Genomic DNA, 26,744 nt, shown 5'->3' on the forward strand with positions numbered 1-26,744 from the left:
TCTCAGGGGAAGGGCTGATCCTGTGGGAAGACGAAGGGCGAGGGGACACCTTCCTTCTCACAGGAAAAGCTACAGCCCTCTCCCTGGAGCGACTGGGGCGCTCAACAGCGTCATCCTCCGATGACGTCCTGGTCCTCTTCTGCGGTGGGAAAGCATCAAAACTGTCAGGCGACGACCGGAGCGCAACTGGAGAAAAAGGACGTGAAGCGTCCTCCTCTCTGAAGCTTCTCTTAAGAGGGCGAGAGTCCTTCCGAGAGCTCCACCCCTTGCGCGGGGAGGACGCTTCGGAGGACGAGAAGCAATCCTTAAGGATCCGTGCACAAGCACGATCCTTGGCAGCCTGGGAAGCGTCATCAGGACCTGCCGAAGGGATGCCAGACTGGTGGGGAGCCCCCGTAACCCTCCTTAGGCTTTCGACTTGTCCACTCCCTGAGTCCTGGGAGTCCGACAGAGGTTCAGACCTAGAGGCATTATAGGGCCAATCTGATGCCCCCTCCACAACACTAGGGGCACTAATATTATCATTATCACTGCACTTCACAACACCACTTAGGAGAGCGAGCAATTTAGATTCCAGGATACGGATGGAATCCATAATTACCGACAGGCACAATCTCAGGGCCCGAAGGCAACACCACAGGGTTAGGAATAACAGTCTACAGGAGGGTTAGCAGGTGAAAAATTACTACCCTGACTTATACTCGCTGACACGCTCCTGGTCCTGGAGGAAGACCTGATCCTATCACGCTCTACCTTACGCACATAGGAATCATAAATCTTCCAACTGGAATCAGGGAAACTCTCACACTCCTTACACCGATCATTTATCAAGGATACATGTCCCCTACAGTTCGTGTAAACAGTGTGGGGATCTAACGAAGCCTTCGGTAGCCTCACCTTACACTCTTCCACACAACATACTTTGTAACTAGCAGAACTAGATCCAGAAAACTTAATCTAAGAAAAAACAAAGCAAAATCCCAAAACAGTCCACAATAGCGTGTGCCTAGCCACAAATCCAAGTTAAAAAACCAAAAGAAAATCAAAATACTCAAGTGGCAATGAAAGTTTACGAAATCCAACGACGGAGGTACTGAAAACAGGTGTTGACAGTACCGGCGACAGAGAAAATCTGAATAGAAAATGGGATTGGTTCCTGATACCCGCCTCCCAGCGGCGGGAATGGGTACTAACCACCTGGCCTTCCACTGCATGTGTCGTAAGTTTTGAAATTCTGTCGGACTTCGGAGAATACAGCTATATATATATCTGACAGGTAAGTCTCATGAACAAAAAATAAAATAAACACATGACAAAAGTTAGTCAAAAGAAGTTAACCTAGACAACAAAATTCTTACTTCATGTTCAGCAATGACGGATTTCAAATTGTCGACTGCTGCCAAAGTGGAGGTTGCTCTTTCCTTCGTCTTTAACTAAAGGGCAAGCTTTTTAGTTTCGAGAAAAAAGGTCTTCCTCTTCGACTTCTAGGCAGATGCATACATGATGCGGATGATCAGAATGCACTTCGCAGATCTGAATAATGCATATGGCGATGATGATGATACCGCTCATTCGTACACAATGCACTATGATGTCACAAATAAAAAAAAAAATGCATGAGGCGGAGCCTTCCGTCTTAGCTAATGGCTGAGCAGAAGCCTTCAGAATACACTTCGCAGATCTGAAAAATACGTATGACGATGGTGATGATACCAATTATTCATACACACTGCGCTATGACATCACAAATGCGTGAGGCAGAGCCTTCCGTCTTAGCTAATGGCTGAGCAGGAAATCTTTCTCTCGCATTTCCCCTTGGAGGAATATTAGTTTTTTTCCTTCAAGCTTTCCCCCCCCCCTTCCTCTCAGATATCAGCAACCTCCCCCCACAAAAAAAAAAAAAAAAAAAAAAAAAAAAAAAAAAAAAAAAAAAAGAAAAAACAATAGATTTGATATGTTTGTGGCGCATGACTCGCAGACTTTGAACAGCCTGTAGATACAGAAAATCTATTTTTGAGAACTAGCGACCGCATAAAACATAAAAGGGGAATTGCACAATTCGAACACATAATTCGGAACCGGACTCTGTGTGTGTGTGTGTTTGTTTACAGTAGTACCTTGAGATACAAAATTAATCCATTCAGAGGCACCCTTCGTATCATGAGGTTTTCGTATCTTGGACCACATTTTACATGTAAAATGGCTAATCCGTTCCAAGCCCTCCAAAAAAATCCCCAGTAAATTTCATAATAAAGCTAAATTGACCTATAAACAATGAAATACTACAACAATTTGGACCATTCAATAACTAAATTAATAACATGGTATACAAGAAATACTGTACGTAAAATGTGGAAGCTTACCTTTCGAGTGAGGCTATCTCCGAAAGTGGCGGCGAGGAGGAGGACAAACGATTGCACTTTATGAAAAGCGGCTAGAACATCCTTAATTTCTGCCCCCCCCTTTTCTTTTTAACTTTTTTTTTTTATACTTTATGTAGGTTTTTTTTTTTTTTTTTTTTTTTTTTTTTTTTTTTTCTTACAAGAATTTCAACTTCATCACCACTTTCAACTTTCTGTGTTTTATCACTTGGTTCTTCCTTTCTGCTTACAACTGTCTGTTTTTATCACTTTTGCTTACTCCTGCTAATGCTAAAGGCCTCTTTAAAAAATAACGATCCAAGGAAGATTGTTTCTGCCTACTTTTCACAATGTTTCTGAAACGACTCAGGCAAACGTCATCGAACTGCGCAAGCATACGACCTGTGTGAGCCTTTTTGGGGTGTCTTTTTTCTATAAACGCTCATTAACGGCTGCCCGTCTTGATAATTATCGACTAATTGTTGCACCTCATGACTCTGTTGGCCCTGGTGTCCATCAAAACCCTGTTCAACCAAATGCTCTCTCTGCAACTGATTTGGGTACTGAATGTTCGGCTGCTGACCTTCAACATAAACTGAAGTGCCTTGATTATACTGGTATGCATGTTGTAAATGATTGGTCAACACCCTCTGTTCAGCAGGGAGTGGAGATTCTACCAACCTTGCAAAGTTTCCAGTTATCCCATGAGAGAGACCTTGATCACTTATCTCATGTGAGAGATCTTGGTCACCTATCCCACGAGAGAGATCTTGGTCAATCATATCATATATATATGTCGTCACTCAAGAGGTGCTCTTCTTTTTCCAATTTCTGTGAAAAGATATGAGAAATTAAAAAAAAAAATACACATTGACGAACCCGAAACGAATACTGCGTGCGTACTATAACAATGCTGGTACCGAGTGGCCGAGGCACGCCACCACGTACATAGATGCATGATGGGAGGGACGCTGCCCAATAGGAGAGAAGGATCTCATGGCCGCGACTAGCATCAGGAACCAATGGGAGAGCAGGAGGATGGTGGTGAGTCTACTAAGTTGGCGGCGCGTAAGTTTCAAAATTGTTATCGGTGGTTCGGGCGAATCTCGGACTTTACAGAAACCTTTCGTATCTTGAAAACTTTTCGTATGTAGAGCCATTAAATTTTTCGTATTGGCTTTCGTATCTCGAGGTACCACTGTATAAATATATATATATATATATATATATATATATATATATATAATATAATAATAATAATAATAATAGTAATAAAAAGATTAAAAAGCTCTGGTCATTCACTGTGCCATAAAAACTTCTTAATATGCACCAAATGGTCAAAAGTATTATCCGAGATCAAAATAAAAATTCATTCTTTTACAATCAATACCTAATGCCAACCTTGAGGGAGCTGAGGTCCATATCCATGCCATTCTCAGTATGAAGAATTTACAACTGGAAACTGTATAAGATATGACAAAATATCCAGATTATCACAAGATACTGTGCTCAATCTTCTCTGGCCTTGGAAAATAAATGACAACCACATGGGGAATGTTCAGTAACCATTTTGTTTTTGAGTAAGAATGCATGTATTTCAAACTTACTATGCAAGGCAGCACCAATTTCCCTGGATGTGGGGCATCAGTTTCCCAAAATGTATTGTCCTTATATCTAAGAAGAATCTGGCTTCAGGTGGAATATACTGTAATCCTCTTATTATTCACTTTTCCAAACTGTGTAGAGCAGAACTTTCTCCAGTCATCATCTTTGGTAAACAATCATTCAGTCTTATGAGGCTATGGATCATTACAATAAAATCTGATCATATATATTTAAAATTTAAAATAGTTCTTTCCATTGTTTTACCACAAATTCCCTTGCATTCCATAGATATAGTATACATTAAAATTATGAAAAACTATAAATTATGTAGTGAAAACTAACCCTGAATTTCACTGCATAGCGTAGCAAAGCCTGAATGTTTTGGCAATGATGGGTAGTAACCAAGTTGGTTTTTATACCTTTCGTAGTCCTTCAGAATGCCTTAACCTTTCATAATGTTTCAGAATGCATTACACTTATAAAAGTAATAAAAGTATACACGAGTACACACACACTCACATACAAACACCCAAGTAAATCAGTTTTACTTTAAAAACCCAGTTAATCTATTCTAGAACAAAATTATATAACCCAAATAAAAATATTTTACAGAAATGTATTTGATGTTAAGAATAGATAACTATAATAAAGGTTAAATTATGTATCACACATTGCAACTACAGTCTTTACCATCAATCCTTATGGTAATAATTATACACCACTTTTATTTATATAGAGCAAATAAATATGTATAAACTAGAACACGCATAGCCATGAAAACTTACTTAACCTTAATGGTAATTTGGAATGAGTAACTTGCTTTATGATGTAGCATAATACCTTGAGTGATCGTACTAAATTTTAGTTCAAGTTATTGTTCTGTAATCATATTTGCTAAGCAACCTGTTTTCATTAGGAATCAGGCCAATCCAGTATAGTACTAAAAAATATTAGACCTAGCATAGTCCATGGATAAAGCAACATCCTGATCTTTACAATCCTAATGTGTCACATTTTGCAATGCACAGCAAATTTGATACTGTCCCTACATCTACCTATGTAAACATTAAATTTACAATTTTACTAGAATGAGTAAACTTTGGCATTCTCATTCACTATAATGTTATGGGCTAATCAGTTTTGTAAAATTCCCTTTCCCTTTCTAATGCAACATGAAGTGCACTTAGAATTCTGCTGAGTATAATACTAAAACTTGATATAGTATTCATATTTTTGCAGAGGGTGTTTTTATTCAACACAAACAAATATATGTTGGAAGCTGAATACCCATTTTTTCACGCTCACTCACTGCTGAGTATACTCACTTTCACCCATCAAAAATGCATCTTAGTCTATTTTCTAGCTAAGTAAAACATGTAAATATCCACAAAAACCAAAGACTGTGATTTCATCAATTCTTTTACTTGAATGTTAGTAATATATATTAGCAATGGGTTTACAGCAATAACAAGAAATATAAATGTCTATGCAGATAATAAATACCATCTTAAGTTAAACACAAACATTACACTTATCTGTCGAGAGTAAAACTCGGCTGTTTTAAACAATTTGGATTTGTTAATTATATTAAGAAGTCCAAAGTTGTTAATTCAAATAAAGAGGTCAGAAGTCACATGTGGCTTTGACAAAACCAAATCTCAAAATTACGGCTAAATTATTTGGTGGCAGTATAATCCTCTTATGAGACATTAAAAAAACATTAACAATTTTCAATAGCCACAGTCCTAAGGTTTTCTTATTGATTAACCTATAACAACTGTTAGTAACCTTGAAGAGAATTATAGTCATATGGGTAATGAAGTATAATAGCCTACTATGCAGAAGCCTAACAGAGAACCAGACCATTAACTTCATGCTTTATTAATGACATCAAAACAAATAAAGAAGTAAACTCACCCACCTTCTTCCAATTCGCCCTCTAGAATAGGAAAATTCCAAAAATTACAACCCTTGAATTATGTACTATAATCTATAAGTACTTAATTTAGAAATGTGTATACAAACCTAAATAATAACACAGGTAATGAATTTTCAATGCAAGTAATTTGCAAGAAAAAACTAATATTGTGTATTAACATGAACCAACATTACAGAGATTTTCCCTTGAAAATATATTTCAATGTGTCCAAAATTTATCTTAAAATATAATATATGCACCATCATAACAAAACGAACTTAAAATAACACATTTTCTATAAAAAAGAATTGGTTCAAAATCTCCAATTACTGATAGTAGAGGAAAAGCAACTTTGGAGCAAGTGCCTACTGTATTATATGTATAAAATGTACTAAGGTTTGCTCTTAGAGATTACTGGGAACATCTTATCTAATAAAATATATGGCTGCTATAAGTAGAAAAAAATTCATATGAACTCATTAATCCTAATTGGCCGTACTTCCATGCATAAGCTTTCTAATTGCACCTTGTTATATCCTGAAAGACAAAGACCCCTGTGTGCATGCCCAGACCACCTTCCAGCACTCCAAGGCATTTTTTTCTCTGGCAACCTCAAAAAATGAAGTGAAGGAACAGGAGGAAGGCACCATAATTAATAGTGTGTTATGAATATGTTATCATCTTTAAAAAAAATATTTTCACTATAACCCATGACTCATGAATTACTGGAATGGGAATTACAGAGGGAACCATAATTAACAGATTATGAAAAATGCACTCTTTGTTCACTATAACCCATAAATCATGAACAACTACAATGGCAATTGCGGAGGGAGGACAGAGGGAAAGTGATAGAAGGACAAATGAAAGATGAGACATTAACAGATAGCAGGGCTCTTCTCATCACAATAACTGCATTTAAAAATTCTCAGATTTAACTCATATGCTCTCTGTTATTTTGGGCCATAATATTTGAATAAGTTTTGTGCAAAAACCTTCTTATCATTTGAATGGGCCATAAATGACTGGGCAACACATTCATTTCAGATCAGGATACAGTTATTGTAACTTGAGATTGCATTGGGGGAATGTTCTACATTTCCCAGTCCCAATACATCTTGTACTGTATATATCTACCCGTAAATAGACCAGGGATTGCTCTTGGTTTTAGTTCTTACCTTTTACAATAATATATCAGCTGTAATTGTAATTTTGCAAGGTAAAAAAACTGATTAGAAATTTATACCTCACTATAAGGTACTACATCTCCTGATCCCAGTACATTTTGTAAATATTTTATCATAAATATACTCCGGGGATTGTTCCTGCTTTTAGTTCTTATCTGCTATGATATTATGTTAGCTGTAATTGTAATTTTATAAAAATAAAAATTATTAGAAAGAACATGTAATAACTTGGTAAAATTCACATATCTTTAAGATTCATTTTTATTTTATTAAATCTTGTGATATTCTGACAATACCAAGTATTTGCTCTGAGGATGGAAAACATCCTCGTGTGATAAATTCAAGTATGTACATATGCCTAAATATCACCTGATGGAGCCAGGAGGATGACATGCTTTGAGACCAGTACATTACTTTGACCAGTGTGAAGAATGGGATGAGTGGGAAATGACAGAAGACTACTGGCCCAAGAACTGATGACTCTCACTGAATAAAGGACAGTGCCTTCATTATTATTACCATCATAATCATTAATTTCTGATACCGTGTCGTTTGACTAAACCATGAATTAAAATTTAGGGTTTAAAAGTACAGCATAAAATTTATAGAATATATTGCAATTCTTTAAAATATAATTGGACAGCTTACATCAATGTCAGTTGAAACTTGGATGGAGAAAAAAAAAAAAAAAAAAAAAAAATCGAATTTGCATTCTCTGCATAAGGATATTGGGTCATATGGGCTATATACTTGGCATTCTAGGGCCTTTATGTTAAAAAAAATGTGAGAATTACATTATTTCCGAGTAGAAGACTTTTTAGTTAAACCTACAATTAAATCATGGGTCTGGCCTGCCTTAAATTTAATGTTGGTATCAGGTTCATTATCCCAAAAAGTCTACCATTTATTATAGAAGAAAGGTTTTTGAAATGTTATATAATCATTGACCAGGATAATTACCTTTTGTCTGGTCATTTTAACTGCCATTTTTCTACTTTATTAGCATCCATTTTTTGTGCTTTATCATCATCCATTTTATCCTACTTTATTAGCATACTTATTTCCATTTATGCCTACCTCTTGAAGGAAACTGTATATGTGCAGAGGTATGTCTTTCAGGATTCAATAGGTTGGGTGTGACTGGAGAGCCATTTGCATGGAAGTAAAGCTATTAGTGATTAATGGGGTCATAATGTAGAAAATCTTATGAAAACTAACTGGCAACATTCTCTAGAGTGCCGTGAACCGAAACAAAAAGTAAACAACTAATTAATAATACATTATCAAAAAAGATGTAAAATATAATACTCCCAACTTCCTACTAATATCCTCTTGCATAATTTTTTACTCTCAAATTCCTAAGTGAAAGATTAAGCAGCACACAGTACATCATTAACTGCTTCCTACTCTTGGAAAACCATGGCCATTTTGATTCTGTACATATATCCCACTACACATCAACATTCATTTCCTCTATAACCAAGGATGTAAATAAATAAAAATATTCATAATGTTCTGCATAATAATGCTATTAATAATTATCAACAAATACTGTAGCACCTCAACTTACTGAATTTTTGTTACTTATCGAATGTCTGAGTCCAGTAAAAAATTAAATTTTCCATAACTTCTGTTTTTGCTTTTTCAAGTAAAGTATGAGTGGTTATTTTTTTCTCGTGTTAAAGGTTCTACCTATAAACACAATGTACTTGCTGAAACATATGCTTACAAAGTATTGTTTTACAAGTGAAAGTGCCAATCTTTGTCCATCTAGCAATCACATGCTCAGAAATTCTGTGATGTTTGGTTAAATAAAGTACAACTGCATACACATTTCTGCTGTATCTATATTCTGAAATATGCATCACACTACTGCAAGTCATTCTTAATCACATAGTATACACAAACAGTTCCTTATGGTAAAATTTTTATTAAAGTGACTGGGTCATATTTTGTTTCATTTGTGTTTGCAAATGTTCCACAATTCTAAGATCTCTGGTTAAAAGAAGTGTCATCACTGTTAACTGAATATGTATAAAAATACTTAAATGATTTTTTTTCCAAGTGACTGCATCATGCTTCTTCGTTTCACTGTGTACACTTCTTCTGTTATTCTAAGATTTGTAGCAAAGAGGAATTCAAATGTCTCAACCTAAAACTTGCATATACCCCATGAGGTTGAAACACTGCTGTTTACTCCTTTACATACTACTAATGGGGGTCTCAATATGCCTCAAAATAAGATTAGTACACAAATTTTGTTGTACATTGGCTATATGGTTTGGTACTTGAGTAACATGTACTGTATTTAGATATTGTTATTTATATTGTGTCATCTTCATAGTTACATTGTGTAGCACAGTATTACAAGTATACTTAATACCATACAGTAATGCAGTGTTATATACATGTATTTTTCAATATGTGAATATGCATGAATATATCTACATGTATGCATCATGTTAAAAGAAACTACACACTTAATGTGCTCCCTCCTCTCTCTGTAACAGTCATTTTCCTAACATTATTCAGTGCAATATCTTTTAAAACACAAACACACACTCAAATATATGAATGAGAGAGAGAGAGAGAGAGAGAGAGAGAGAGAGAGAGAGAGAGAGAGAGAGAGAGAGAGAGAGAGAGAGAGAGAGAGAGAGAGAGAAATTGCTTTACACATAAAGCTACAAGACATGGCTCCAGGTAATCAATCATGTAGGCTGTTTGTAAATCTTTCCTACTTAACAGACTTCACTTCCTATCATGAGAGGCAAACCTACCCCCCCATCTGAAGTTGAGGTGCCACTGTATTCCTTTATTCCCTTCCTTATCTATTTCGCATAACTGTCAGCAGAATTAATACATATTTCCTTTTTGGAATAGCACTAAGAAGTATGAGGAAGGAAAAGAATAGAGGTTCACAAAATGAGGAAGGTATGAAAAGCTTGTATCAAAGTAGATGACCTGGTATGGAATGGAAGGAATCTCTACACAACAGAGAGGGGAAAAAGGTTTCTGAACTGGGTCAATGAACAAGAAAGAGATGCTCTATAAAAGTGTAAATTTTACAAAAGTTGAATGCAGAGTTTCTGATGAAGCCAAATGACCTAATCCTTCCAGATTTTGAAAATGCCATAAATTACTTCACCTGGATAACAAAAAAAAAAAAAAAAAAAAAAAAAAAATTTAACCATAAATATGCTGATGGGTAACACTAAGATGATGTCAAGAAAGTGATGGGGGATGGCTGTACTTTGTCTTCTTTGAAAAATAGAAAACTAAATAAAAATTTTGTCCAGTGGTTCGAGAAAATTTTTTGGTGGTCCGCAGGAAAATTGGGACATTATTTCAACTTCAATGAATTTTTAATCCTTTTCAGGCAACCCTGATACAAATTGCACCAAAGACAGAAAGTCCAGTACGTATTGCCAATTTAGCATTTTTAATGCTATTATCATTTTAGGGCGATTTAGCATTAAAAATTTGGATCTCGGCTCCAAATAAAAACATCTCTCCGTTTAGTAATGTCATTGGAGCCAAACATCGACAAACTTATTTCAAACAAGCAGGAATAAATATCACACTAAAAAGTGTAAATACTTGAACAAACTTAAAATTTTCAATTTTTTTTACAATAATTAAACTGTAACTGTTATATTTTGTGGGTACATTTCATATTACTAAAATAAAAGTTTTCTGAACAGTATTATTATTACATAAACGTTATTTACATTTCTAAAAATTTACATTAGTGGTCTGCCAAAATTTAAAATTACACTTTAGTGGTCCATGAAGTTCAAAAGGTTGGCGACAACTGATATATAGTTTTAACATGCATTTTTGGCTAAGAAATGTATTATGCTTTTCATGAAGGAAAAATAATGACAAACCTCTAATACACATTTGAAAAAAAAATACATGAAAACTAGATGTTTCTATTTTTGTCGTCTTTAAAACATTATTTTGAATAACATATTATTTTGTTACTTTTCATTTTTCAAGATACTACAAAAACCTACATTATTTTGGCCCCAAAATTAACCAAAACCAACATTCTCTTTTGATAAAGAAATTTAGTGTGAGCAACAAATAAAAGTTCTCTAAACCCCCACATCAGAAGCATGCATTCTACCATGACGTAAGGACCAAAGGAAAATCAAAATGAAGAGGTTAAGAGAGCCTCTGGAAAGATGAATTACTATAACTCTAGGGCTATTGGGAGCAACATTTGATTAAAAAAAATAAAAAATAAATAAAATAAATAACAATAAAAAAAAAACATTGCCGTCACACCAATCACTTAAAACCTAATCCTTGAGGAGCTAATCACAATTCAAGAAAAAACAAAGAAAGAGATGGGTCCAGGCATTACATTAATATAAAAAGGTAACAATGCACATAATGTGTAAAGTATACAGGTAAGACTACTAATGGAAAGTATAGGGGAAGGGAGTAGCAAATGAGCAGAGATTACCATCCATAATTATTTTGACCAGACAAGGAGTTAACACTTACACTATCACTTTAGCTTTGTAAAAGGGAAATCAACCGCAGAGGCAACCTTTTTACTATACTTTGGGATTCTGACAAGACATTTATTAAACAGATTATCAAACAAAACAATTAGGTGGGTACTGCAAAGGAAAAGGATACTAGAAAGACTCAACGATCAAGTGATGGTAATAAAACTATAACAAGGTGCAGAGGGGATTCACCACAAAGCTACTATATATGCACAACTCTTGCTGTTAAGAAGACTGACAAGTAATCAGGAAAATTAACTTATAGTAAAGACATTAAGCAGAAAGTTTCATTAGGAAAATAGCTGAATGGATGAGAAGGAATGCAGTTAAGTACTTTCAGTAATATATGGTAACACACGAACTCAAACTAAATGGAAAGGTTGTAGACATACAGCTAGGGAGACAATGCTGCACCATAATAAGGCATAAAGAAATGAAAGAGAAAAAAATGGTAGAAAATGTGGGAATTTTAAACTAATAGGAAGTAAAATGTTATGATGAATAAACTGTTTTGCTGCATGAAAACATTTACAAATTAATACAAAGACTTTTGTAGATAAGCTGCTCATTAATGTTCCTAGACAAAAATGGACAAAAAATTTCAACAGAGATAATTTGGGTATGCAAGAAGTGGAGAAATGATAAGTTAAGTGATAGTAAAGACAGAATTAGCAGGATATATCCAGTTAAAATATCCAGATGTTAATGGAGAACACACATAAACACCTAACCTACCCAGATGAGTCAGGCAAAGTGAACAGGTAAAACTGAGATTCAGGCAAAGTGAACAGGTGAGAAAACAGATTTTCAACATATCCCAGACATTTTTTTAAAATGCTGTACAGTATGGTCATGGTGGAGTTTCTTCAAGGTACCCATAAAATGATGCATATGCAAGAGTCCTAGAACTGAAATTTTACATAAAACTGAGGAGCAAATGTCACTACACATTTAGTTCATTTCTATATCTGGCAAATACAAAGGCCTTAGTATGTAAAACTAATCAGTCAACACATCAAAGCTTCCCATGAGAATTGGTAAAAATAAAAAGTAATTTAAAGGAGTTATGGGGACAAGGAAAACTCTTGATGATGAAATTTCAGCTTAATAAAACAACTACACCACTCATTATTTCATTATTACATTCTACTTAAACACAACACAAAAAACTAGCACTGACAAACAATACAACAGTATGGTTTGCAAAGCCTTGCTATCATCTTGGAACTTGACTTGCAAATACATACATACCAATGGAACTATCCTGCCAAGATCTAACCAACCCAAAAAATAAAAATATAAATTTTCTGACCAATATACTTTTTTGTGACTATAAATTTATATTATACATGCCCAATAACCTCAGACAAACCAACTGTAATTAAAAACTTAAGTAGAGTATGTATAGACTGGAAAGAACTTACCATCCATGCCATTAGTTTCCTCATACGCTCGTCTTTTTAAGAGGGATGGGCTCATATTATTTAGAATGGGAAGCTCTCGGTTTGGTACTGGAGTATATATAAGACTGCCATCTGAAATAAAAATTTTAATGTTAATCTCACAATAAAATTATGCATATAAATACTGTATAGTGTTAGCTTGTGTGTGTATAAATATAGTACAAAGACCTAAAGAGTGCAGCAGCAAAATCAACTAAAAACAGGGAGGGGGTAAAAATCATAGACTAACATTGGTCTGATCTCACCTTCAGTCTTGACTGAAAGCTAAGTTTCACAATAAAATACAATACATATCTCTTTTTCAAGATTGCACACCACTTTGGTTAATCTGATAAAATATTTGTATCACCTTTTGTTTATTCCTCTTTGAACCGTAACAAAAAAAAATTACAATTCTCTCCAACCACCACAACTGACAGTGCTACTGTCATTCATACATAAAAAATCAATACAAAACACAAAAGGAAGATATATAAATGTATATATATACACATGTAACTAAAGGAATTCATCAGATTAACAGTTAATAGACATTATCAAGAGTAAATTGAGTAACTGATGATTAAAAATAAAACATTACAAGATGAACTAATAGACAAGATAGTATTGTCAAGAACAGCAATCATAAAGTAATGAATAATCAACCAACCAACCAACCAACCAACCTGGTCCCTTGGGAGGTTTTGGGAATGCTATATGGGGCTGTATGGGAAGAAGTGACTTGTCCGTGGGGAGCATCCACGCAGGGCAAGCAGAGATCTTCTGACCTAAGCGCATTGACACCTGTGAAACTCTCCCACGACGCCGACCCGTTCTATGCTTCACAAGGTATGCAAAGTCTTCAAACGTTTTCCCAGCCATGCGCTGGAGACCTGAAACGTTATCCATACATTGGCCCATACATCCAAAATGTTATTCATGTATTCATTCAAAATAAATATTGAATTTCTTCATGCTTAATTTAAAACACCGTATTCACCCACATGATTAGTATCAAAATAGTCAAACTATAATTAAACTTGAATGAGCAATGCCACCTTCATATAAACTTACTCTCTTGACGGATATTAGTGGCATTAATTGGCCAGTTTGGATTCCGGCCAGCTTTTCTGGGGAGAATCAGGTCCTGACAAAGTCTTCGCATGACTCGAATTGGAAGGCTTGTATGAACCATGATGGCTGCTCTAGTTTTCATGATTGGTCTTGGAGAGCCAGGTCTCAAGGCCACACCATGTGCCTGAGCAGCATGCCGAATTAACTGTGACCGCGTCTTGTATTCACGGCCACAACCACCAACATTACACCGCTGCGAACGACTGCCACCACTGTGCAGTCGTTCTGGAAGGCAAAATGCTAATTCTTTACACCTGGCACACAAATGATATTCAAGGACAATTACAAGTAAATTCTTAATAGAAGAGATAAGGAATGAACTAAATGGACCTAAAACAAGCTTTTGGAAACCCAAGAGCAAATGACATTAATTATGAGAGCACAGTAGTATATTGGACTCCTCAACTCAGCAAAAGGTGTGTTTCTCTCTGCCCTAATAACTGATTATCTGAATTATTTTGTCAACATTCAAAAGTTTGGATTAAACTCATTCACAAAACATATTTAAAAATTGGGCAATGTATGGCTACTCCATTTCTGTAGAATGTTTTTCACATAGGAGATTGTAAGTATGCGTTCCCGTAATACAATTGGCAGTGTATTCTTTCTCACTGCACTTTACTACAGTGGTAATCAGGTGGCATTTCATACATGTGGTGGGAGTTTTGAAGACAAGGGGACGATTAATCATTTTAGAGCAGTCCTATCAAGATGGTACAAAATCTGGCACAAAAGCATGGCAGGCACATATTACAGCTACAACACAAAATATAGGTTGTGAAAACTCTTTTATTAAGTTTCTTTTCTAATGATTATGTAATTAGCTTCTCTATATTACAATAGGGTTTTTCATTATACAACTCATAAGGTCTTGCAAATATATAATATACTTTGTGCTACTTTTCAACAAGAATGAGTCTATATTGAGCATCACACAAACATTTTTTATCTTTAAAAAATCATTAAAATAAAACACATACTTTAAAGGAATTTTAGAGCATAAAAGATAATTAGAAGGGAAAATGATTTCATTAATGGATTAGGCTTGTCTAAAGATTAGCTAAATGAAATGCCACAATGCCTAAAAATTAAAATTACATCTTACTGCTATTACACAAGTTTCACTTATGAGTCACATACAGAATTACCACCTTTGCCATAAAAACTAAATAAAACCAGTTTTATGGTATGAATAAAGTTGGCTAAAACGTAAGTGTCAGAACAAAATTATGCATGCATCTTTTTGTATGTTGCAGGGTTTGCTCATGCAACCAAATTACATCTCAACTATCAGCAGGTGCCACTCTACTTCATAATACTGGGTTGTATCAATAGTTCAAGCAGAAGGAAAACTGAACTGAATTCCATTAATGTACATAAAAGACTGCTGCAAAATATCCAGCAGGAATGAACAACAGCTAAGCTAAGTGATAATATAAGAATTTTATTCATTGTGAAAGTCAAGACGACACACAATGGTTAAGAAACCTTTTCAAGAAACCCCAGAAACAGAACACTTAGGGGCTAACCTCTACTTCATGGGTAACAATGTATATCATAAAAATAACCGCCCTCAATATATTTTCTCTAATATATTCTTAATAAGTTATCAGTAAATAATTATCTATAATCTAAAACTATCATGGAAACAATGTTATCATACTGAACTTAATAATTCTGCACTGGCTTATTAAGGTATAGGAGCTCCTGATTACTAGTGAAGAATCTCTATTTGCTTGTGACCTCACTTCCAGCAAGGTAAGTATGCTATGATCTTGATTGGGTGAATGCACTAACATGCCCAGTGTGATATTCCTTGACCTTATGGTAGTGATTTGATACAAAAAAAATGTAAAAAAATTATGAACTTCAAAACAGGTGATCCCTTACGGTCATTTAATACAATTCTGAGTACTTTTACGTAAAGGTCAATGGGTTAAGATAGGGTGAGGAGGAAAGAGATGAGATTATTTGCTACATCTGTTAACTATGCCACAACTAACAGAAAGATGAAAAATGAAGTAAAAATAAAAAAAGAATAAGAATAAGAGACTATCCACAAAGGTTGTCATGATTCATAATATTTTTCACAAACAAAACCTGAATAGCTAATATATTTCTCTATCAATTAAATTCAACGAATAATATAAGCTTTTATTCAAATATTTTCAAAATAACTCGTCAATATTTGCTCCCCCAGTAAGGAATAGTACAACAGTAATGCTCACAGAGACATTATTTCTTCAAATGTCCAACCAAATGTTTCCAAAATTAAAGCAATTCATCAAAAATGATGCTCAATTAGATGGGCTTACATCAATATTTCTCAAATAAATTTTTTCTTGCAACGTACAATCACAAAGCAGTAAATATTGATAAATGTTTTATAACTCGAGTAACATTCAAGGTGAATAAAATACCTTGTAATGGGCTGTTTTCATTCAGTATCAGTGACCATACATATGCCATTTTTTCAACAACCACTATTTTGTTAGTTTATCCTGATGCATTACAGTTAAGATGAATTTTCATCTAGTGTAAAAGCAGCAGTTAACCTATCTTTATTATTTACATTTTGTTTCTTGAATACTGTTACAGTAGAATGATTTTTAATTTTTCTTAATTTTTGAAGATATTCAACAGGCTTATCTTTTGTACGCCTAGTAACAAGATGTTCTCACAAATACTGACACTTACTATCATTATTTCATTAAAAAATGTCTTCTGGTACATAACACATTGGAAGCTGTTCATTTAAAAGATTTGATGAAACCTATTTTCAGATATGTTGATAAACAGTGACGTGCATATTTCTGGTTTTGAAACATCAATATCTGCCACACAGATTATTCAGTTACAACATAATAGTACCTTAATATGAAAAACTCAGAATATTCTTCAATGGCAATACTATGCAAACACAATATCAATTTCATCCGAGTCACACAGGTGAGCCAATACCTTGCCACGTTGACTAAAGACGCAAAGAACACACGCTTGTTTTATATACGTTCAATATCAGTATGCCATCATATACATTCTTAGCATTCAACCAAATGCATGGCACAATGAACAGATAATTTTACGATGTTTTACAAAGTTGTTTGATTAAAGTGGCATTACACTCTAAAGTTAAAAATGAATCCATCTTGAAAGTTTAAAATACAATTATAAATATTATTCCCTAAATGATAGTAACCTTTCTTTTCAATAGCAGTCTCACACAAATATGAGTTTGCATGCTTTCAGCTTTTTAATACAGCATGTTTCCACAACTGAGCACTCAGATAGCTAGCTAGATTGATAGACAGCTAAGGCTGAAGGGCAATGAGATAGCTAGTTAGACTGATAGACGGATAAGATATATGCAGTCTCAAAAATTTATACAACATTTTTCGTACTTTTACCTCTCAGACCTCAAATAACTCGTCAATAATGAATTCACAGTGAACCACAATGGCTTCTACCTTGAACAGGATTCAACCCTAGGCACTTTATTGACATTACAAAACTATGGTCTAACGCAGAAAATAACAAATTTGAATTAACTGGAAAAGATTACTACCCTCAGCAGCAAAGCAGTTTAGGTGCTACTTCACTCTTGCTACCTTAAGGTAATTTGAATACCACTTGAATTCATGCTTTGCAATGAAAAGCATAAAAAAAAGTGAAGTACCAAGCATTTAGGAACACCAAGAAATTAATTAAATACACAGATCTATTTATATACATAATATATACTTTTTATGTTAACTATCACTTTGATAAATGGACAAATCATAGTACAGTGGTAAAACACTGTTCTTTGGTAAAATAAAATATTGGTACTTTTTAAAAAGCTTTCTGTTCATCATTAAAGTACATACAATTTTATTTTTTTTAATTAATTCTTAGTCCAAATATATTTTACGGTACAGCATAATCTATATTAATCTAAAAATTTATCAATAAGCTTTGATGTACAAAATGTAACCTAATGTTCTGATGCATAATATAGCCTACGTTAACATTGGAGTTTTAAGAAATCTTGGAACTAAACATTACACAAAGTTTATGTCTAATATTATATGAGTATAACATGAGATAGCATTCAGTTTTGTCAGTCAACCATAGATTTATTTTTTAGGCTTAGACCTCAGAAACCTCCATCATCATTGCCTTCCCCAAATCGACTGATTATACAATGAGTAGTACATACACCCACATTAGATTGTTTATTACTTATCAAAACAGATTGAGTGTCCAGTATTATCTTCAATTAAGTGAGGTTTTTTAAAATTAAGGTAACATTATTTAAATTCAGTGGAAGAAGTTGAAGGATTAGTTTAGTGTGGAACATCTGCCAGTGTCAGGAAATACATCATTTTCTAAATTTCAATCTATATTTGATTAAGTTATATTTTAATTTGCAATAATTTACTTATCTTTACATATAATTTACTATTGCATTATTAATATGTATTAGCACTGTGGTTTCATAAGAGTTAAAAATGGGTAACTGTGTAAATTTAGTACAAATATAAAAGCTTTCAAAGGTAATTTTATATTAGAGTATTTTCAACATAGTAGTGGATGTGAAAATGGTAGTTAGCTACATGATTTAAAAATTAAATTTTAATTAGTTTACATTAATAATATATGTAACCATACATAATATCTAAAAGATTCAAAGTACAGTGCTCCAACCATTTTTAAGCGGGAATAAATTACAGAACCCACCCTAGAAATGGAAAAATCCCCTCTAAAAATACTAATAACTGGCTTGCAACTGCCTATTTTAATATTTCACTGCTTAATTTGATAGTTCAAAGAACAATTTACCCTGAATTATCATACTACACTGTACCCCGTATTCGTGGGGAATGTGTACCAGACACCCCGTGAATAGTTAAAACCACCACTAAAAATGCTTAGAACTGTCTATCTTGAAAGTTCAGATACCAAATGTATACCTGAAATAACATCCTACTTCAAATATACCTAAAATTGCTAATCTATTACTGTATTAATCTTTGAGGTTATATTACTAATATCATTTCAATGTCATCTTAATCATTTTACCATTAAAATATGTTTAAAAAATATCCACAATTATATATAAAAATATATTTCTATGTAAAAATATTTTTATATATAATTGTGGATATTTTTTAAACAATTTGTTTTCACGGAATTGTGAATTTCTTAACAAAATTAAAATATATACCTACAGCCAATAACAGAGAGAGAGAGAAAGAGACCATTGAATGGTAACATCATATATCTCACAATCAAGAGTGAAATTATGAATTATTTCTGAGACAAAGAGAATAATAATGGGGAGAGAGAGAGAGAGAGAGAGAGAGAGAGAGAGAGAGAGAGAGAGAGAGAGAGAGAGAGAGAGAGAGAGAGAGAGAGAGAGAGAGAGAATAACTCCTAGACTTCGACTCCTTCTCCTCCGCCAATTCGTATATCAGACTGTCATTTACTCCCCCACCCACCTTCCTTCAAGTGGGTAAAAAGACTGGGAATGCTATTTTTAATTAATCTTAATATTTGAAAATTAGTTATAACGTAAATCATTTATTTACACTACAAAACATATAAACATACGTGAGAGGAGAGAGAGAGAGAGAGAGAGAGAGAGAGAGAGAGAGAGAGAGAGAATGTAATTGTATTGTTTAATCTCATTAAACTTAATATTTTTTGAAAACTAGTACTGTATATTATTATTTTATCATAAAATGTAGCAATGCCCTTAACCTGTTAAGCGTCACCCACATAATAATACGTTACGCGATTCTACTCGGTAGCCGCCTTCACAGGATATTTACGTTCAAGACTTTACTGTGCTTGTCAAGCCGTCAGCCCCGTAATAATACGTTTACTCGTATAGAAAGTGTAGGAACATCATTTGGTAACACTCTCAGCACATGGGAAACTTATTTCCAGCCTGGCAACTCTTTCCTGGTGGTCGCTTATGCTAGAAAACTGCCTGTCCCTGTTGGTTTTCTTTCAATACGCTTCGGGCGTTTATCGAGACAAATTGGATTTCGCGTCTTTCACAATGAATGTCCCAAAGAGGAGGCATATTTCTTCAGGTGAGATTCAATCAAATACTAGATGAGGAGTGTGATTGATAACCTATTTGATGATGAGAGCTCTAGTTCTGAATTCCTTCAGTGGATGATACAAACTTTTCTTCCAATTGCGGGAGTGAAGATGACTTTTCTTTGCCGAGTGACTGGACTCCGGAGAGAGGATGAGGAGAGACGAGAGAGAGAGAGAGAGAGAGAGAGAGAGAGATAGAGAGAGAGAGAGAGAGAGAGAGAGAGAGAGAGAGAGAGAGAATTTCCTACAGTTAATTACAGTATGAATAACAAGCATAAAAATCATATTAACTTTGAAAAACTATCATCAGTGCTATGATCGCTGATTACAAAAAAGCGTGACGGTACGTTAGCAGCGAGCTCATCAGGGGCGGACGCTTAACAGGTTAAAGAAATACTTATACATACACTTCCAGCCCAAACAGAGAGTGAGAGTTACCACTATGACATACGAATCTCCTTGTGTGGAGAGAGAGAGAGAGAGAGAGAGAGAGAGAGAGAGAGAGAGAGAGAGAGAGAGAGAGAGTTATCCTTATTTAAAAAAAGGGAAATGGATAGATTATTTTATTTTTTTTAAATACTATTACATATGAATTTTGAAATTAGTCATATTATCATTATTACTATTATGTGAAAATATTAATAAACACCCATGTACCATAGAAATCTTCTCATTTCAGTAAGAGAGAGAGAGAGAGAGAGAGAGAGAGAGAGAGAGAGAGAGAGAGAGAGAGAGAGAGAGAGAGAGAGAGAGAGAGAATTTACATGATCTTGAGTGGGCAACACACTCCCTCTCATGTCACATTACTTGATATATTTGACAGCTGTTGGACCCCAGCCATCTCAGCTTGGCTACCTGGAGTTCAAAGACAAGATGCAGGGTAAAATGGATTTTCTTTCATTCTTACATAATTTTTTTTATATTTATAAACTAAAATCTTGCTAATTCACTTTAGTATTTTCTTTAATGAATTGATATTATTGCTGTTTACATTAATACTGATATTTCAATATTGGTAAATCATTCATCATACAAAAAACATACAGATGTAAGAGAGAGAGAGAGAGAGAGAGAATTATCGTAGTATTTCTGTAAAATATGTTCACGATTTTTGTAATTACAGTTATTTGTTATTGAAAATATTAATAAACATATTATTCATGTGTGTAACATAAAAATCTCTCATCTCAAGAGAGAGAGAGAGAGAGAGAAACACACTCCCTCCCCTCCTGTCACATTACTTGGTATGTTTGACAGCTGTTGGACCTCAGCTTGGACCTGGAGTTTGAAAGAAAGATGCGTGAAGACTGGTATTTCCTTCATTCTCACATAATTTTTTTAATTTATAAACTAAAATCTTACTAATTCACTGTAGTATTTTCTTTACATTAATATTAACATTTGAAAGTTAGTAAATAATTTATTTATAATACTAAAAACATACATCTCTGTAAGAGAGAGAGAATTGTTATTGTTATTATGTGATATAATTTAATCTTACTAAACTTAATAATACAGTATTGATCCATATAATTATTTAAAATTTATAAAAATGACAATTTGTCCTAAAATTGCATTTTTCCTAACTATACAAACCTGAGGTCCTTTTACAATAGGAAGGTACTAGCGCAGCTGGTAGGTCGTAAGCTTTCGAACAAGGGGTTCGGTAGTTAACTGCTTGTCCGACAGGCGCGCTGCGCGCGACTGGGAGGTAAACAAATCACTTTTGCTTTGGCCCAAGCAAAAACAAAAACTGCAGAGTGAGGGGTGGCATGAGGTGGGGCTATGTGTAAAGGACCTCAGGTTTGTATAGTTAGGAAAAATGCAATTTTAGACAAATTGTCATTTGTTCCGACACGGCATACAAACCTTCGGTCCTTTTTACAATAGGAAGACTCACTTCTTGGTGGGTGGAATCTGAGTCTTTTGTGAACAGACTGGTGTTCGCCCAACCTTGGAAGCCTCCCTGGTCGTAAGAGCGAGGGGAGGGATCCAAGCCTCTGTCCGATTGATCGGGGTGTGCACCGCAGGATCAATGGTCAGACCTCTGGACCGAGTACTAAGAGAGAGGCAAGCGTATCTCTTCGTACCAGCAATGTAAGAACTTGTTCCTGTACAGGAGCAAAGTTAAAGTCATGGTTTTTGACTCTTGTAGGCATCCACTTCCCCCCCTTGTAGAAGGAAGTGGTGGATATTCTGCTCCCATCCCTCGTGAAAGGGATAGGATGGGGCTCTGTCATATAGCTCACCGGCATCTCGTCCTTATCCAGCAGGGTGATGACCGTATCCCTCTACCCACAGGTAGAGGGGAAGAAAAAGATAGAAAGAGAAGCCAGTCACTTCTCATCACTATCTATTCATACAGTCACACCAGGACTCGATGCTGTTCAGCCTGCTAGGGTCTGGGTTAGCTTAGACGACGTGTTGAGCAGCCACCACGGGTCCTAAGGAAACCGATCCAAGGACCTATGGGCAATATCCAAGAGGTATAAGGAAGTTGCCGGTGGTCTGGTTGTACCAGACCCCGCCTTCCATACCTGCGCCACGGAGAAGTTCTTACGAAAAAACGCCAACGAGGGGCCAATACTTCTGACTTCGTGAGTTCTCGGACGGGACGTACGGATGTCGTCACTACCATCAGCCTCCCTACGCTCTGAAGACCTCACGCAGCCAGGACGAAAGAGTGTTCTTGATACTTCTTTCTTGTTGACCCCTTTGGCTAACGGAGAGGCGTCGACACTCAGGCCCGAGGTGTCGAGTTCTCTTCAGATAGCGCCGTAGCGTCCTCCCAGGACAAAGCAGCATCTCATCCACATCATTATCTGCATGACGCTCCCGTACTCTCTTCGCCGATGCCAGGTCCAGCAAGACGAGGGTCATTTGACGTTCCCTGGGTTGGTAAGACCTTTGGAAAGCTGCTCCTAAGCAAGGAGATCTCGAACGAGTTCGAGATGTCCAATCCCGTCAGTTTCAGGAGGAGCGACAAGGCGCTCTGTATCCTTGACTGTGGGAACTTAGAGGAGCTTCCTCGGCGAAGAAAAACGAGGAAATCCGCTACCTGCTGAAGATTGGCTCTGAGAAGAGATAGGCCCCGTCCTACAACAACCAACCACCGAAGACGGCCGACTTCCCCTGGTACACAGCTGCAGAGGACTGACGGACGTTTCCAGCCATCTCTGTTGCTGCGCTACGAAAAAAGCTTCTCGTACGCAAGAGAAGGTGGATAACAGCCAGCCGTGAAGACGTAGGACTGGACTGCTCGGTGGTACCGCTCGACGTGTGGCTGGCCGAGAAGGTTGTGCCAATGGGGAATCTCTCTTCGGTTCTCTTGCAGAGAAGAGCCAGCAGGTCCGGATACCAAATGGCTGTGGCCATTTGGAAGCCATCAGGATCATCCTGAGATTCGGGATGACCAGTGCTCGACTGATCACCTTGCGAATCAGGCTGAACGGGGGAAAGGCATAGGCGAAGAGGTTGTCCCACGGGTGTTGAAGAGCGTCCTCTGCAGCTGCCCATGGATCGGCACGGCCGAGAAGAACACCTGGAGCTTCCTGATGTGCGGATGGCGAACAGATCCTCGACTGGTCGCCCCCACAGGTCGAAGAGCCTTTGCCGCAGTCCTGGTGTAGAGACCATTCGGTCCTTATCACCTGATCCCGAACGGCTGAGCGTGTCTGCTACTACATTCCTTCCCTGGAATGTAGCGTGCCGACAGCTCTATGAGTGTGCTCGGCCCACTCGTGCACCTGCCGAGTCAACTGATACAACGTGGAGAGACACTAGGCCCCCCCTGTTTGTTGACGTAAGCCACCACCGTGGTGTTTAGTCGTACATCAACACCACTGAGTGTCCCATCAAGCGGTCCTGGAACTCCTTGGAGAGCAAGGAACGCTGCCTTTAGTTCCAGTACATTGATGTGAAGGTGCTTGTCGTTCTCGTACCACACTCCTGAAGTCCGCAACTCTTCCAGGTGTCACCCCATCCCGGCGGGTCGATGCGTCTGAGAGCAGCTGCATGTCCGGGGGGAGAGTGCCCGGAGGCACTCCCTTAAGGGGTTCCTGTCGTCCAGTCACCTGGCTAGGTCCTGCCTCACCTCCTGTGTCAGTGACCATGGAAGGCTTGGGGGATCCGTCGCCTGTGACCAACTCTCCTTTGGTCTCCCTGAAGAGACCGCAGGTGAAGACGCCCGTTAGGGACTGGCGGTGGCTCCCGAGTGACGACAGGTGTCCGATCACGACTTGCCATTGCTGAGCTACCTGTTCCTGCCGAGACAGGAACTGGTTGGCTGCCTCCCTGAATCTGCTACCGTGTCGATCAGCATACCCAGGTACTTCATCCTCTGCTTGTGCTCGAGATCGGACTTTTCGAAGTTGCAGAACGATCCCCAGATCGCGACAGAACTCGAGCAGTCGATCCCTGTCCTGTAGCAACTGCGAGCGGGAGCTCGCCAGGACTAACCAATCGTCGAGATACCTCATCAGACGTATCCCGTGCGAATGGGCCCAAGCAGACACCAGAGTGAACACTCGCGTGAACACCTGTGGGGCGGTTGAGAGACCGAAGCAACGTGGCCTGAACTGGTACACCGTCCCGTCGAGGATGAAGCGGAGGTACTTTCTGGAGGACTGATGAATGGGAATTTGTAGATCCGCATCCTTCAGTCCACTGAAAGCATGAAATCGTTCTCCCTGATAGAGTCGAGCACTGAGCGTGCCGTCTCCATCGTGAACCGGGTCTGGCGAACCAACCGGTTCGGGGAAGAGAGAGATCTATCACTGGGCGCCAGCCTGTTGTAGACTTTCCACCAGGAAGAGTCGGCTGTAAAGCCCGTGACTGATCCGTACCGATTTCTACAGTTCTCTTGCTCAGCATGGTCCTTGATCTCCTGTCTCAATGCTACGTCCTTCGATGCCCCTGGAACGTACGCCTGCTGTTGGACCGGGTCCCAATGGCTGGCCAGGCACTCATTCCGGCAGCAGGTGAGGGGGAATGCCGTCCTTCCATTGTGAACGTCGTCTGGTTGGGGCTGATCGAGACCTGACAGGAGAGAGCCGATACCGCTCCGACTCATTCCAGTCCTCGTCGAGGTCGAAACCTCAGGAGGACCGAAGGGATATATAAATACGATGTCCGAAGACACGTAGAAACGCCTCTGCGCAGTAGAGGAGGTGAAGGAGCTTGTTCGACCGGTCCAGAACCGAGAGAGCCTCCTTGTCCGGAGACGAGAGACTACCTGGCTCAACCCAGTCGGCAAGCTCCGATCGCGGCAGACCCACCGTCGATTTGGATTCCCTCTCGGGCCCCAAAACGACTCGAGCCGAGACGTGGCTCTGCTGGTGGGAGCGGCGATCCTTCCCCGAGGTCGTTGTGCTGACGAATCAGCGCCGTAACCTCGGCAAAGTTCCTCTGGATCTCGGAAGTCACAGCATCTTGCAGAGTGGGACCGTTAAGCCCTTCGAACAAGAGCATATTCCGAGAACTTCTCCTAAGAAGGGGGAACAGCGACAGCCCTCTCGGTCTTCCCCATCCACTTGCGCATACGTCCTGGCCGGTCCAAGAACCGTGCCTGGCACGTAGGGCGTCGTGGTGGGATCATGAGGGGCGCACCCCTCACGATCACTCCTCAATACCTCGCTCCTCCCGTTGTAACCCCGAGGAGGTTGAAGGTCGGGAGAGGCAGACCTGACGCTCCCTCGTCGCTCGCTGGCAGGACCAGCAGGCTTGGAGGGCTGCAGGCGATCGTCAACCGCGGTGACGATCGAGCTGCAGGCTGGTCGAACCGTCTCGCGTGGAGAACGGCTGGACTGAGCACAGCTGCACTGATCTCGAGTGTCAGAAGAGCTGGTGCTGGTTGCCGTACCCGATCGCTCCTGTGAGAGCGACGGTCAGGCGACCTGCAGGCTCCACTGTCGCAGTGAGACCGGTGCTTGTCCTCACGGCACGTCACGTCGCTGGTTCCAGCCGTGGCTGGCACCGGCGAACGGGAGGACCTCTTCCCAGCCTCAGCCCGTGTCGGTCGTACCGTCACGTCCCGGGTAGCCAGCGGTTCACCGCGAGAGTGAGAGCTGGTCTGGTGAGAGTCGCATGAGCGGCTTGTTCACCAGTCTTCCGCCCCGTGCCGTGAAACCTGACGCTGAGCGGACTCAGAGGTCTGGTTCCTGGCTGCACGGTCGCTGGTAGGCGACCGTACACTCGGTACCTCCCGCGAACGGGAGGCCGAGACGGACCCTGATGCAGTGGCAGAACCACTGACACCAGGCGAGGAAGTACCGGTGTTAGCCGGTACCCTCTGGTCCCCCGTAGTCTTCTTCCTTGCGGAAGAAGAGAAGGGCCCCGCTACCCGAAGGAGCAGGAGGACCAGCGGAAGGAACCCTCCCGTCCCACCGAGGTGAGACGGGTCCGAGAAGCTCCCAAGGAAGCTTCTTAGGAGGGAGGAGGCGACCTTCTTCTTCCTCGGCTGTAAAGCCTTAGAAGTCGAAGGGGAAGAG

General features: G+C 38.2%; 1 protein-coding gene across 5 annotated transcripts in view; it reads right to left on the reverse strand.

The window, feature by feature from the left end:
- Positions 1-26,744, reverse strand: part of LOC135215449 (metastasis-associated protein MTA1-like) — a 234,983-nt gene that overhangs the window by 42,734 nt on the left and 165,505 nt on the right. For 2 of the 5 annotated variants that reach the window (XM_064250125.1, XM_064250123.1), the window contains 4 exons: positions 14,107-14,391; positions 13,719-13,925; positions 13,015-13,125; positions 5,887-5,904 (listed from right to left, as the gene is read on the reverse strand). In XM_064250125.1, the coding sequence (XP_064106195.1) occupies positions 5,887-5,904; positions 13,015-13,125; positions 13,719-13,925; positions 14,107-14,391 (621 nt within the window). Of the gene's footprint in view, positions 1-5,882; positions 5,905-13,014; positions 13,126-13,718; positions 13,926-14,106; positions 14,392-26,744 lie in introns of all 5 variants that reach the window. The other 3 variants (XM_064250126.1, XM_064250127.1, XM_064250124.1) reach the window with 2 other exon arrangements.

Source organism: Macrobrachium nipponense, chromosome 5 (assembly GCF_015104395.2).
Source record: "Macrobrachium nipponense isolate FS-2020 chromosome 5, ASM1510439v2, whole genome shotgun sequence".
Taxonomy (NCBI): domain Eukaryota; kingdom Metazoa; phylum Arthropoda; class Malacostraca; order Decapoda; family Palaemonidae; genus Macrobrachium; species Macrobrachium nipponense.